The sequence below is a fragment of the Sapajus apella genome, unplaced genomic scaffold, assembly GCF_009761245.1.
Source record: "Sapajus apella isolate SASKATOON/1434 unplaced genomic scaffold, GSC_monkey_1.0 scaffold17, whole genome shotgun sequence".
NCBI lineage: Eukaryota > Metazoa > Chordata > Mammalia > Primates > Cebidae > Sapajus > Sapajus apella.
The window spans coordinates 19507925-19522101 of NW_022436957.1; the positions used below are offsets into that span (position 1 = coordinate 19507925).

A 14177-nucleotide genomic window follows, 5' to 3' on the forward strand; every position below is an offset into this window, starting at 1 on the left:
TATCCTCCCACCTCAGCCTCCCAAGTAGCTGGGATCACAGGCACCCACCACCACAACCGGCTAATTTTTTGTACTTTTTGCAGAGATGGGGTTTCACCATGTTGCTCAGGCTGGTCTTGAACTCCTGAGCTCGAGATCCACCTGCCTCAGCCTCCCAAAATGCTGGGATTACAGCCGTGAGCCACTGTGCCAGGTCCAGTCAAAGGAGTTTAGACTTTAATCCAAAGATAATGAATAGTCACTGAAGGTTTTTGAGAAGGGAAGTGACCTGATTCAAGATCAGCTTTGGAAGACTTATGTGGTAAAAATGTGCAACATTAACAGAGAGAGGTCAGGTTAGAGAAAGGCAGATTAATTAAAAGACAATTAAGGCGCTCACACAAGAAGCAGTGAGGACTTGAATAAAACACAGGGCCACAAGGATATGGGGAGAAAGAATTCTGGTGAGTTGCTCTGGGTGATCATTTGCAAGACCTGGCAAAAGGCTGCATGGGAAAGGGAAAAAGCAAAGCTGTCACAAAGGTTTGGAGCTGGAGGACCCAGGAGGCTGGCAAAGGGGAGAGGGGAAGAGGATCAGGATTGGAGCCATTCAGTTTGGAATGTACTGTTTATTGGAATTTGAGGTAGCAACAGCATGTCTAGGTGGAGAAATACAAGAAGCACTCAGAAAAGTGGCTCGAAAGGTCAAGCGCAGAATAAAAATTTGAGGCCACTTCAACAGTATTTATATTAGCATTATAGCCAGGCTGGGAGTAGTGGCCCATACCTGTAATCCCAGAACTTTGGGAGGCAGAGGCGGGTAGATCACTTGAGGTCAGGAGTTCGGGACCAGCCTGGCCAACAGGGTGAAACCCCATCTCTACTAAAAATACAAATATTAGCCAGGTGTGGTGGTGTGCAACTGTAATCCCAGTTACTAGGGAGGCTGAAGCATGAGAATCGCTTGAACCCGGGAGGCAGAGGCTGCTGTGAGCCGAGATTATGACACTGCACTCCAGCCTGGGCAACAGAGTGAGACCCTGTCTCAAAAAAAAAAAAAAAAAAAAAAAAAAGGCATTGCCAACAGTGGTTTTGTGTGATAGACACTACCAAGTACTTCACATGAATGGGTTTTTTTCAAATTTCTCTTACCATATCATATAACACGGTACTCTTGTTACTATTTTCTTGTTATATTTGAGAAAACAGAGGCTCAGAGAAGGGGTTTACCCAAAGCCACATGAGTAGGAAGCAGCAGAGCTGGGATTAGAACCTAAATCTATGTAAACCAGAGGCAGAGTGCTTATCCACACACCATCTCTCTGGAATAAAAAGGATCACTCAAGTCATCCATTATTAGTCAAATAGCCAGCGAATAATGCAAATTTAAAACAGAAGAGTTTACTTGTCTGACACTGATTTCCACTGGTTCTCTCTCAATAATTCTTGTATCTCTTTTTCAACCTATTTCTCCAAGATTCAAATTGTCAAGATTCCCTAAAAGGCAGGTCCTGTGCCAGGAATCTGCTGCGCATGGCACTGAGGAGACTAGGAATTAACCAAGAATATTTTTATTTATTTATTTATTTTGAGACAGAGTCTTGCTCTTTCACCCAGGCTGGAGTGCAGTAGCACAATCTCGGCTTACTGCAACCTCCACCTCCCGGGTTCAAGCGATTGTCCTGCCTCAGCCTCCCAAGTAGCTGGGACTACAGGCACCTGCCACCATGTCCAGCTAATATTTTGTACTTTTAGTAGAGACAGGGTTTCACCAGGTTAGCCAGGATGGTCTCAATCTCCTGACCTCATGATCCACCCTCCTTGGCCTCCCAAAGTGCTGGGATTACAGGCATGAGCCAAGGCGCCCAGTCACCAAGAATATTTTTTAAAAGACTGTAGGCAGGTCATAGCAGCATCCCAGCAATGTTTTGTTTTTAAAACAGTATTACTGGCCGGGAATGGTGGCTCACGCCTGTAAATCCTAGCACTTTGGGAGGCCAGGGCGGGTGGATGGCTTGAGTCCAAGAGTTCAAGACCAGTCTGGGCAACATAGTGAAACCCCATCTCTACTAAAAACACAAAAATTATCCGGGCATGGTGACACACACCTGTAGTCCCAGCTACTCAGGAGGCTGAAGCATGAGAATCACTCGAACCCTGAGAGGTGGGGGTTGCAGCAAGCTGAGATTGTGCCACTGCACTCCAGCCTGGGCGACAGAGTGAGACTGTCTCAAAAAAACAAACAAAATATAGCAGTATTACTGTCAGTTACATCAACATAGGAATTGAAGGATTCAATCACTTGCATATAGTACTGAATTTTAAAATGCCTATTTTGACAAATTACTACAGAGCTAGCTTCAGACTTTTTCTGAAAGTGTGAAAGTTTTTCTCACCAAAATGTGAAATGCTTCATCATTCCATAGCAGGGAAAAATGCATCTGAATAATAGGTCTACTGCAGTGGCCCCCAACCTTTCTTGCACCAGGGACCAGTTATGTGGAAGACAATTTTTCCACGGACTGCGGTGGGGTCGGGGGGTGGTTTGGGGGTGAAACTGCTCCACCTCAGATCATCAGGCACTAGATTCTCATAAGGAATGTGCAACCTAGATCCCTCATATGTGGACCTCACAAGAGGGTTTGCGCTCCCATGATAATCTAATGCTGCTGCTGATCTGACAGCAGGCGGAGCTCAGGCGGTAACTCTCACTTGCGCACGGCTCACCTCCTGCTATGCAGCCCATGGCCCGGTGATTGGGGACCCCTGGTCTACAGAACACTCTGGCATAACAGAATAAGTCATTCTTAAATAAGTTTTCCATAATAGGCAGGGCACAGTGGCTCATGCCTGTAATACCAGCACTTTGGGAGCCCGAGGTGGGTGAATCATGAGGTCAGGAGAGACCATCCTGCCTAACACAGTAAAACCCTATCTCTACTAAAAATACAAAAAATTAGCCGGGCATGGTAGCACATGCCTGTAGTCCCAGCTACTCAGGAGGCTGGGACAGGAGAATGGCTTGAACCCAGGAGGCAGAGGTTGCAGTGAGCCAAGATTGTGCCACTGTACCCAGCCCAGGCAACAGAGCAAGACTTTGTCTCAAAAAAAAAAAAAAGCTTTCCAGAATGAAATCTTGGACATACACCAAGTCATTTATTTCTGTGTATGGTACTTTTTCTTGTCAAATTTCTTCATTTGTTTGTAATAGCTATTCTAAGTTTTACTCATCAGATGGGCTGTTCCTAACTACTGTAATAGCCCAAATGACTATTCAGGGTCCAACTGTGTTAAGGGTCCAACTCTGTCCCCCCAAAAGACATGGAAATCCTAACCCCCATAAATATGAATGTGACTTTATTTGGAAATCAGGTCGTTGGGACATAATTAGATAAGATGAGGTCACACTGGAGTAGGGTGGGTCCTTAATCCATTATGATTAGCAGCATCCTGACAAGAAGAGACACAGAGACACATGAGAGAACACCACGTGATGCCAGAGGCAGAGACTGAATGAAGTGCTACAGCTGCAAGCCACGGAATGCCAGGGATTGCCAGCAAACCACCAGAAGCAAGAAACAGACAAGGAAGCCTTCTCTCTTACAAATTTTAGAAGGAGCATAGCTCTGCTGACACCTCGATTTTGGATTAGTAGCCTCCAAACTGTGAGTCAATACATTTTCTGCTTTTATGTCACCAGCTGATGGTACTTTGTGGTACCACTGTCCCTTGGAATTCACACGGGATTGGTTCCTAAACTCCCCACCACCACCTGCCAATACCAAAATCCACAAATGCTCAATTCCCCTATATAAAAAGGTGTCATATTTATGTAAGACCTATGCACGTCCTCCTACATAGTTTAAATCATCTCTGGATTACTTATAATACCTAATACAATGTAAATGTCATATATTGTTGTTATAAGGCCAGCCACGGTGGCTCATGCCTGTAATCAAAAAGCACTTTGGGAGGCCAAGACTGGAGGATCACATGAGGCCAGAAGTTCAAGATCAGCCTGGGCAACATGGTGAAGCTCCATCTCTATTTCTCTATTTTTAATTTTTTTTTAAGATGAGTCTCACTCTGTTGCCCAGGCTGGAGTACAGTGGCGCAATCTCAGTTTACTGTAACCTCCACCTCCCAGGTTCAAGCAATTCTCATCCCTCAGCCTCCTAAGTAGCTGGGATTACAAGCATGTGCCACCAAACCTGCCTACTTTTTGTATTTTTTTAATACAAACAGGGTTTCACCATGTTGGCCAGGCTGGTCTCAAACTCCTGGTCTCAAGTGGTCTGCTCACCTCTGCCTCCCAAAGTGCTGGCATTACAGGCATGAGCTACCGCATCCAGCCCTGTCTCTACTTTTTTAAATGGTTATTATACTATATTGTGTTTTATTTGTATTATTTTTCCTTGTTTGTTTCCAAACATTTTCAATCCATGGTTGGTTGAATCTGTGGATGTGAAGCCCATGGACACAGAGGGCCAACTGCACAGCAGTCCTGGGAAATGAATAATCAATTCCATTCACTTATCCCATAACACAGACTTCTGTGAAATTCTCCTGGGCAGAAGCAGAAATAAACACCTTAACATGGAGCTGTATATGATTAGAAAGTAATAAATATTAAACACCAAATAGTACATCAGGCTTTGCCCACAAGGAGGATATTAATAACCCACCATCTGTATGACATAGCTTTCAATTTTTTTTTTTTTTTTGACATGGAGTCTTGCTCTGTCACCCAGACTAGAGTGCAGTGGCGTGATCTCAGCTCACTGCAACCTCCGTCTCCTGGGTTCAAGCGATTTTCCTGCCTCAGCCTCCCAAGTAGCTAGGATTACAGGCATCTGCCAACACCCCCAGCTAATTTTTTTATTTTTAGTAGAGACAGGGTTTCACCATCTTGACCAGGCTGGTCTCAAACTCCAGACCTCATGATCCACCCGTCTTGGCCTCCCAAAGTGCTGGGATTATAGGCATGAGCCACCACGTCCGGCCTTCAATTGTTTTTCTAGAAGCAGTGAGTGGCATACCTGTCTACAGATACACAGGTAAATAAGTTTTTCTTGCATGGAGGCTAGCTGGTTTTATTTAAACAGTGGACAATCTTCAGGTGCATATCTACCTGGAACATTTGCATCTTCACTTCCATGGATGTCTTCCCAACCCAGCTAACATGGCCACTGAACTTAATGTCCTGTTCTGGGCTCAAGTTCTTCTTACACATATCTGCAAAACAGAAGTCAATCAGGGTCCAATTCATACTAAAACTTTTCTGTTCTGTAAATGGACAATTAGAAATTATGGCAAATTCCACTACACTTCTTTTTTGTCTTGAAAACTAAGATAACTTTTTTGACACACAGAAGAAATTTTTTTCAAAAATCTGTGTTTTTGAAAAATGTAAAGTAAAAAATAAAAATAAATAAAACTGGAATCATGCAAAACTCTTCCACCTAATTATAATAAATATCTTGGTATATAGCATTCTAGACATTTTCATGTGCATATATTTATTAAAATTCCCCATAAAGGGCCGGGCGCAATGACTCATGCCTGTAACCCCAGCACTTTGGGAGGCAGAGGCGGTGGGATCATCTGAGGTCAGGAGTTCAAGACCAGCCTGGCTGACATGGTGAAACCCCGTTTCTACTAAAAATACAAAAATTAGCTGGGTGTGGTGGCACAGCCTGCAATCCCAGCTACTCGGGAGGAGGCTGAGGCAGGAGAATTGCTTGAACCCAGGAGGTGGTGGCTGCAGTGAGCTAAGATCGAGCCATTGCACTCCAGCCTGGGCAATAAGAGCAAAACTCCATCTAAAAAAAAAAAAAAAAGGAGAGTACTTCCCGTAATCTCAATAATATCCTGCAATTACTAAGAATTCTAAGTATGCACAGAAGATGATATGACTTACCAATCTTATCCACCAGGGCCGTAACTATCGATAAAGGAGACATCTTGGCTGAATGGCTTTTGTTGTGCATGTAACAAATAAGAACTGCAGGAAAACAGGAGAGTACCAAATTTCAAAAAAGGCAGAATTATTTCCCAACATTTAAAATGTACTCCCTGATTAATTCAAGAAAGATGTTCAGGAAAAAAAAATAAAATAAAATTTACTCCCTGAAATCCATAAAAAGTCTTGTCTCGTTTTGAAGACCCAGCCCCCAATATTGCATTGATGATCTTATCCTAGGACCAAAGGCTTTTATAAATGGGAGGATTTGGGAGATCCTCCAATCTGACTGCCCCCTCAATTTTAAGATTTGGTGAAGAAAACAAAGCCCAGAGCTACCAGGTGGCTTGTTATCATTGCACACAGACTCAATGCCCAAATCAGAATAAGGACTCAGCACACTAGTCTGACAGTATCAAACATCTTCAGGAAAGAGAAACAAATCACAAGGACGTAGCTACCTGTTTTGCCCTTGGCTCTGTACTAATTAATCATGAAACAATTATTTCACTCAGTGACCCCTCCTTCCCCATAACACCCTTGGCTCCTATACCACACCTTGTGGTTATCTGTATACTTTCCATATTTTAACAAGTATTTATGTGTGCCAAGCATGGTTCATGCACCTTACAGACATAAGCTCATTTAAAGTTGTAAAATTATACATTGATTGGCTCCCAGCTTCCCCCATGATCCATTCAAATTTGTATCACAAACTCTTAGGACGGGACACGTGGCTCAACACATATTTGTTGAGTAAACGTAAATCCTTCCATCTATGCACCTGCTAAAGGACGCACCGGGGAAATGATAGGCTAAAGGCAACAAACTCCATTTAAAAGTCTTTGTCCAGAAAAGAAATCAGATGGCTCTGGCCTATGGCAACAGCAGTAGAAATGAAAAGATTACGAGTTAAGAAGAAGGTAAACCTGACAAGACTTGAATAAACTCACTTTTCTAGCTTGGATAGGTAAGCATGGTGTACTAGTCACTGAAAAAGAGAACACAGGCCGGGCACAGTGGCTTGCGCCTGTAATTCCAACACTTTGAGAGGCCAAGGCAGGAGGATCACTTGAACCTAGGAGTTCAAGACCAGCCCAGGCAACATAGCATAGACTCCAACTGTACCGAAAATATAAAAGTTAGCCAGCTGTGGCGGCACATGCCTGCAGTCCCAGCTACTCAGGAGACAGGTGGGAGGATCGCTTGAGCCCAGGAGGTCAAGGCTGCAGTAAGCCATGATCGTGCCGCTACACTCCAGCCTGAACAACGGAGTAAGACCCTGTCTTACAATAAAGAGAGACTACAGGAAGAAAAGAATGGGCCATTTTCAATGTGTTGAATTTGAGGAGCCTATGGCAGATCCAGATAAAGGTATTGGGCAGGGCACAGTTGCTCACACCTGTAATCCTAGGGCTTTGGAAAGCCACGGCAGGAGGATCACTTGAGCCCAGGAGCTTGACCACCCTGGGCAACATAGTGAGACTCCTGTCTCTACAAAAAAACTTTAAAAATTAGGCCAGGCATGGTGGCTCAAGGCTGTAATCCCAGCACTTTGAAAGACAGAGGCGGATGAACCACCTGAGCCCTGGAGTTCCAGACCAGCCCAGGCAACATGGTGAGATCCCATCTCTACAGTAAGACACAAAAATTAGCCAGTCATGGTGGCGTGTACCTGTGGTCCCAGCTATTTGAGAGGCTGAGGTGGGAGGATGCTTGAGCCCCAGATGTCGAGGATACAGTGAGCTGCGATTGCATCAGTGGACTTCAGCCTAGTGACAGAGCAAGATCCTGTCCCAAAAAAACAAATTAGCCAGGCATGGTGCTGCGTGCCTGTAGTCCCAGCTACTCAGGAGGCTGAGGCAGAAGCAACACTTGAGCACACAAGTTCGAGGTTGCAGTAGGCTATGATTTTACCACTGCACTAGAGCCTGGGCAATAGAGCGAGACCGTCTCTAAAAGAGAAAAAGAAATCTAGTAGGTAAGAGGAAAAACTGAAACTCAGAAAAGCAGGCCAGGAAACGTAGCTTCATAAGTATTCAGCGTATTGACAGCAACTGACACAGTGGGAGTAGATGAGTTTATAGAGAATGTGCAGTGTCTCCTCCAACCTCCTGAGAGAAATAACAAAAAAAAAAAAAGAGAGAATGTGCAATGTCAACCCAAAAAAGGGCAGAAGGGAAGGGTAGAGAAGAGATAGAGAAAAACGTAATATAAATATATTTTTTACCACTCATCTGTGCACTTAAAAATGATAAAGATGGACCAGGCGCAGTGGCTCACACCTGTAATCCCAGCACTTTGGGAGGCCAAGGCAGGCAGATCATCTGAGGTCACAAGTTCGAGACCAGCCTGGCCAACACGGTGAAACCCATCTCTACTAAAAATACAAAAATTAGCTGGGCATTTTGGCAGGCATCTGTAATCTCAGCTACTCGGAAGGCTGAGGCAGGAGAATCACTTGAACTGGAGAGGCAGAAGTTGCAGCGAGCCAAGATCGTGCCACTGCACTCCAGCCTGGGCAACAGAGTGAGACTCTGCCTCAAAAAAAAAAAGATAAAGATGGTAAATTTTATATGTATATTTTAACCTCAACTAAAAAATAAGGCTGGGCGCAGCAGCTGATACCTGTAATCCCAGCACTTTGGGAGGCCACGGTGGAAAGATCCCTTGAGTCCAGGAGTTTGGGACCGGCCTGGGCAATGTGGTAGACCTTGTCTCTACTAAAAATAAAAAAAAAAATAAGTCAGGCGTGGTGGCTCACACCTGTAATCACGGCACTTTGGGAGGCCGAGGGAGGTAGATCACGAGGTCAGTAGATTCAGACCATCCAGGCCAACACGGTGAAAGCCCAACTAAAATACAGGCGTGGTGGTGCATGCCTGTAGTCCCAACTACTCAGGAGGTTGAGGCAGGGGAATCACTTGAACCCGGGTGGTAGAGGATGCTGTGAGCCGAGATCGTGCCACTGCACTACAGCCTGGGCAACAGAGCAACACTCTGTCTCAAAAAAAAAAAAAAAAAATAGCCGGGCATGGTAGTGTGCATCCATAGTCCCAGCTACTCAGGAGGCTAAGGCAGGAGGACTGCTCGAGCCCAGGAGGTTGAGGCTACAGTGAGCTGTGATCACAATACTGCACTCCAGCATGGGTGATAGAGTGAGACCCTGTCTCAAAAACTAAATAAATAATTTTAAAAGATTTAACTATTTTCATTGTTAAATTTTAAAATATCTTAAAATTTAACATGAGCAAATTATAAAATTCAAAAAATAAATAATCATTTTTTGAAAGGACAGAAGACAAAACCCTGGGGATAATCTACATTCAAAGGATCAATAGAAAAAGAGGAACCTACAAAGGAGACTGCAAAAGAGCAGCCAGCTAAGCAGAAGGAAATGTCACCAAGGCCCAAAGATGGGCTGGACGATAATAGAAGCCACAGAGGGATCAGGTCAGCTCTGAAAAGTATCCATTTGATTGTGCTGCAAAGGGGCCAACGGCAAGGTTGGCAAGAGCAGTTTCAATGGCGTGGAGGAGCAGAAGCCGGAATGCAGAAGATCGGCAAATATTTAATAACAGGAAGTTAGCACGCAGAGGCAATGAGAGCAGGTGATTTTCCCAGTTCTTTTAAGAAAGTGAGCTATGAAGTAAGGAAGAAAGTGTGAGGGTGTTTTAAGGAAAGAGGATTTTATTTATCTTTTTTTTTTTTTTTTTTTTGAGACAGAGTCTCACTCTGTCACCCAGGCTGGAGTGCAGTGACGAGATCTCAGCTCACTGCAGCCTCCGCCTCCTGGGTTCAAGCCACTCTCCTGCCTCAGCCTCCTGAGCAGCTGGGACTACAGGCATGCACCACTACACCTGGCTAATTTTTGTTTTTTTTTGAGTCAGAATCTCGCTCTATTGCCCAGGCTGGAGCACAATGGCACAATCTCTGCTCACCACAACCTCCAATTCCCAGGTGCAAGCGATTCTCGTGTCTGAGCCTCCCAAATAGCTAGGATTACAGGCGTGTACCACCAAACCCCACTAATTTTTGTAGTTTTAGTAGAGATGGGGTTTCACCATGTTGGCCGGGCTGGTCTCAAACTCCTGGCCTCAAGTGAACTACCCGCCTCGGCCCCCCAAAGTGCTGGGATTACAGGTGTGAGCCACCTCACTCGGCCTATTTTTCATTTTAAGATGGAAGAATCTTGAATATGTTTATAATTTAAGGGAAAAGTGAAGTTGAGAAAAGGCTCAGGAAATGAGGGAGAAAGCCAAGTGATAAGGCAGTTCCTTGAAGAAATAGAAGGAACAGAATCAAGTGAACAAGTTAAAGGGACTGGTCAACAGCAGGAGTTAATGAGTAAGAAAGAAGGTAATGGCAGGGGAGTTTGTCTATATAAGGACACCTAAGCAAACCAAAGTCAACCAGGCTGGAGTGCAGTGGTATGACCACAGCTCACTGCAGCCTCGACCTCCTGGGTTGAAGCAGTCCTCCCGCCTCAGTCTCCTGAGTAGCTGAACTACCAGTGCACGACACCACGCCCAGCTAATTTTTTGGTTTTTGTAGAGATGGGGACTCACTACATTGCCCAGGCTGGTCTCAAAGTCTTGGCCTCAAGCAATCCTCTTGCCTTGGCCTCCCAAAATGCAAAGATTACAAAGGGTTACAGGTGTGAACCACCATGCCCCGCCAGCCAAGAATCTTTTTTTTTTGGAGACTGTCTCGCTCTGTCACCCAGGCTGGAGCACAGTGGTACAATCTCAGCTCACTGCAACCTCCGCCTTCTGGGTTCAAGCAATTCTCCTGCTTCAGCTTCCCAGGTAGCTGGGATTACAGGTGTGTACCACCACGCCTGGCTAATTTTTTGTATTTTTAGTAAAGACGGGGTTTCACCATTTTAACTGAGTTTATTTAATCTAGAGAAAAGAAGTTGCTAGGTGTAAGCTTGACAACAAGTTTATATATATATTTTAAAAGTTAGGGCTGGGCGTGGTGGCTCATGCCTGTAACCCCAGCACTTTGGAAGACCGAGGCAGATGGACCACCTGAAGTCAGGAGTTCAAGACCAGCCTGGCCAATGTGGTGAAACCCCACCTTTACTAAAAATACAAAAATTGGCCAGGCATGGTGGCAGGTGCCTGTAATCCCAGCTATTCGGGAGGCTGAGGCAGGAGAATCACTTGAACCCAGGAGGCAGAGGTTGCAGTGGGCTGAGATTGTGCCACTGCACTCTAGGCTGGGCGACGAGAATGAGACTCCGTCTCAAAAAAAGAGTTAGGGCAGGCACGGTAGCTCACACTCATAATCCCAGAACTTTGGGAGGCTGAGGCAGGAGGACCTTCAAGCCCAGGAGTTCAAGACCAACCTGGGCGACATAGGGAGGCCCCATCTCTATTAAAAAAATAGTTTTTAAAAAAGATATTAGAGCCTTTCTTCGGACCTCTTCTCAGCCATTCAGTCCAAATGTCATTAGGTAGGAGCAAATAAGACAGCCTAGCATAGGGTGTTGGCGCCCAAGCAGGGTGAAGAGGACATCCTTGCAGAGGAGCTGCAAGAGTGATGGCACAGCATGTCATCAGCTTGAGCACAATGAAGAGGGTAAGCCTGTACGGGGGACCTGGTATGGGGTACCAGACCCCAGGTGAGGTGAGGGGAGCATCCATGATGCATGAGGGGTGGCAGCCATAGGAAACTGGTCACATACAGGAGAACTGATTAAACAAGTAAATATATTAATGAGAATGAAGCCAGTTGGAGAAGGGAATTACAAATATGGAAAGGAAGGAAATGAGAACAAACCCCATGGTGGTTGAACTGGAATTGGAGCTATCAGTGTGATACCATCATTTTCTTTTTTTTTTTTTTTTTTTTTTTTTGAGACGGAGTTTCGCTCTTGTTACCCAGGCTGGAGTGCAATGGCGCGATCTCGGCTCACCGCAACCTCTGCCTCCTGGGTTCAGGCAATTCTCCTGCCTCAGCCTCCTGAGTAGCTGGGACTACAGACACGTGCCACCATGCCCAGCTAATTTTTTGTAGTTTTAGTAGAGACGGGGTTTCACCATGTTGACCAGGATGGTCTCGATCTCTTGACCTTGTGATCCACCCGCCTCAGCCTCCCAAAGTGCTGGGATTACAGGCTTGAGCCACAGCGCCCAGCCCGATACCATCATTTTCATACATACTATACAACAAAGATTTAGAAATAGCATAGATGGGCCAGACGCAGTGGCTCATGCCTGTAATCCCAGCACTTTGGAAGGCCCAGGTGGGTGAATCACGAGGTCAAGAGTTCAAGACCAGCCTGGCCAACACGGTGAAATCCCATCTCTACTAAAATTACAAAAATTAGTCGGACGTGGTGGCAAGCGCCTGTAATCCCAGCTACTCAGGAGGCTGAGGCAGGAGAATCGCTTGAACCCAGGAGGCGGAGGTTGCGGTGAGCCGAGATTGCACCACTGCACTCCAGCCTGGGCAACAGAGCGAGACTCCATCTCAAAAAAAAAAGAAAGAAATAACATAGATGTTAGATCCTCAGAGTAGCCTTTTCAAGTAAAGAAAAAAAAGAAAAAAAGCATAGATGTATGTATATGCACATCTATTTCCCAGCTCGTCCATTAAGAGGGTATGGGAGCAATGATACCCAGGAACAATGACCACTCCCAACGCACCTATCTCCATCCCTAAACATCATCCTCCATTTCAAAATATCATTCTCCATTTCAAAAAAGGGCTCCTTGGAGATGTGGCTGATTCTAGGACTAGGGCAGGGAAAGTACAAGATGAGCCTAGAATCTCTTATTGCACCAGAAAGTGCTCGAAGAATAATGGGAACACGTCAAAAAAATCCACACAGAAGCTAGACTGAAGGGACTGGGACACTCCCAGGACTATCTGAACAATAGATAGATGATAGTAACATATCATAGTCCATTCAATAAAACAGGAATTCCTGAGTTCATACCAATTTAAAAATAATGAATTGAAAGTCTGATAAAGGTCTCAAAGTTACTCACCCCCCACCCCATGATGTACGTATTAATTACAAAGGGGAAAAGAGTAACTTTACAGTGAAGAAGAGCGGCAGACATCATCATCATCCAGTAAGCAAAGCTGATGTCATCAGTAATGGGACAAATCAAAACCACGCACCACTTGATAGGATGCAATAAGAACAGAGCACCCCTTCTGTGACATTCCTGCCAGAGATACATAACCCAAAGCTAATCATAAGGAAGCATCACACAGACCCAAATTGAGGGACAATACACAAAAGAACCATGTCAAGGTCATGAAAGCCAAAGAAAGATGAAGGCAATAGTCCTGACATGATAACTAAATCAACGTATGATTCAGAACTGGATCCTTCTGCTATGAAGGACCACTGGCAAAAGTTGAATGGCGCCTGAGGATTAGACAGTATGACACATCAGTGTTAATTTCTTGATTTTTTTTTTTTTTTTGAGACAGGGTTTCACTCTTGTTGCCCAAGCTGGAGTGCAGTGGCGCGATCTCTGCTCACTGCAACCTCCACCTCCCAAGTTCAAGCTATTCTCCTGCCTCAGCCTCCTAACTAGCTAGAATTACAGGTGCTTGCCACCACATCCGGCTAATTTTTGTAATTTTAGTAGACATGGTTTCACTATGGTGGCTAGGCTAGTCTTGAACTCCTGACCTTATGATCCACCTCCCTCAGCCTCCCAAAGTGCTGGGGTTACAGGCGCGAGCCACCGTGCCCGGCCAATTTCCTGATTTATTATGGTTGTTTTGTAGTTATGTAGAAGAATGCCCTGGTTTGTAGAAAAGACATATTCAAATATTTGGGGGTGATATAGCATCATGTCAGGCACTTATTCTCAGATAATTCAGGGAAGAACAATTCTTTATACTGTATTTGCAACTTTTCTGCAAGTTTAAGACTTTTTTTTTAAAAAAGTCACTAGTAAGAAAGATTATTCAGACTATATATCCATTAAATAGGAATCTACATAGGAAAAAAATTATGACAATTCAGAAGTAGTAGATGCCCTTCTTTTTTTGTGCACTTTAGAATATCCCCATCTATGCAGTTAAATAAAAAAGCCCTTTCTAGTCACAGAATTCAATGTATATCTGTAAGTATCTATTAGAAAGACTAAAATAGGCCGGGCGCGGTGGCTCAAGCCTGTAATCCCAGCACTTTGGGAGGCCGAGGCGGGTGGATCACAAGGTCAAGAGATCGAGACCATCCTGGTCAACATGGTGAAACCCC

The 14177-nt window shown here is 44.7% G+C and overlaps 1 protein-coding gene across 2 annotated transcripts in view; it reads right to left on the minus strand.

The window, feature by feature from the left end:
• Positions 1-14177, minus strand: part of ACOT9 (acyl-CoA thioesterase 9) — a 44793-nt gene that overhangs the window by 13693 nt on the left and 16923 nt on the right. For both annotated transcript variants that reach the window (XM_032286128.1, XM_032286129.1), the window contains 2 exons: positions 5900-5983; positions 5111-5214 (listed from right to left, as the gene is read on the minus strand). In XM_032286128.1, the coding sequence (XP_032142019.1) occupies positions 5111-5214; positions 5900-5983 (188 nt within the window). The remainder of the gene's footprint in view (positions 1-5110; positions 5215-5899; positions 5984-14177) is intronic.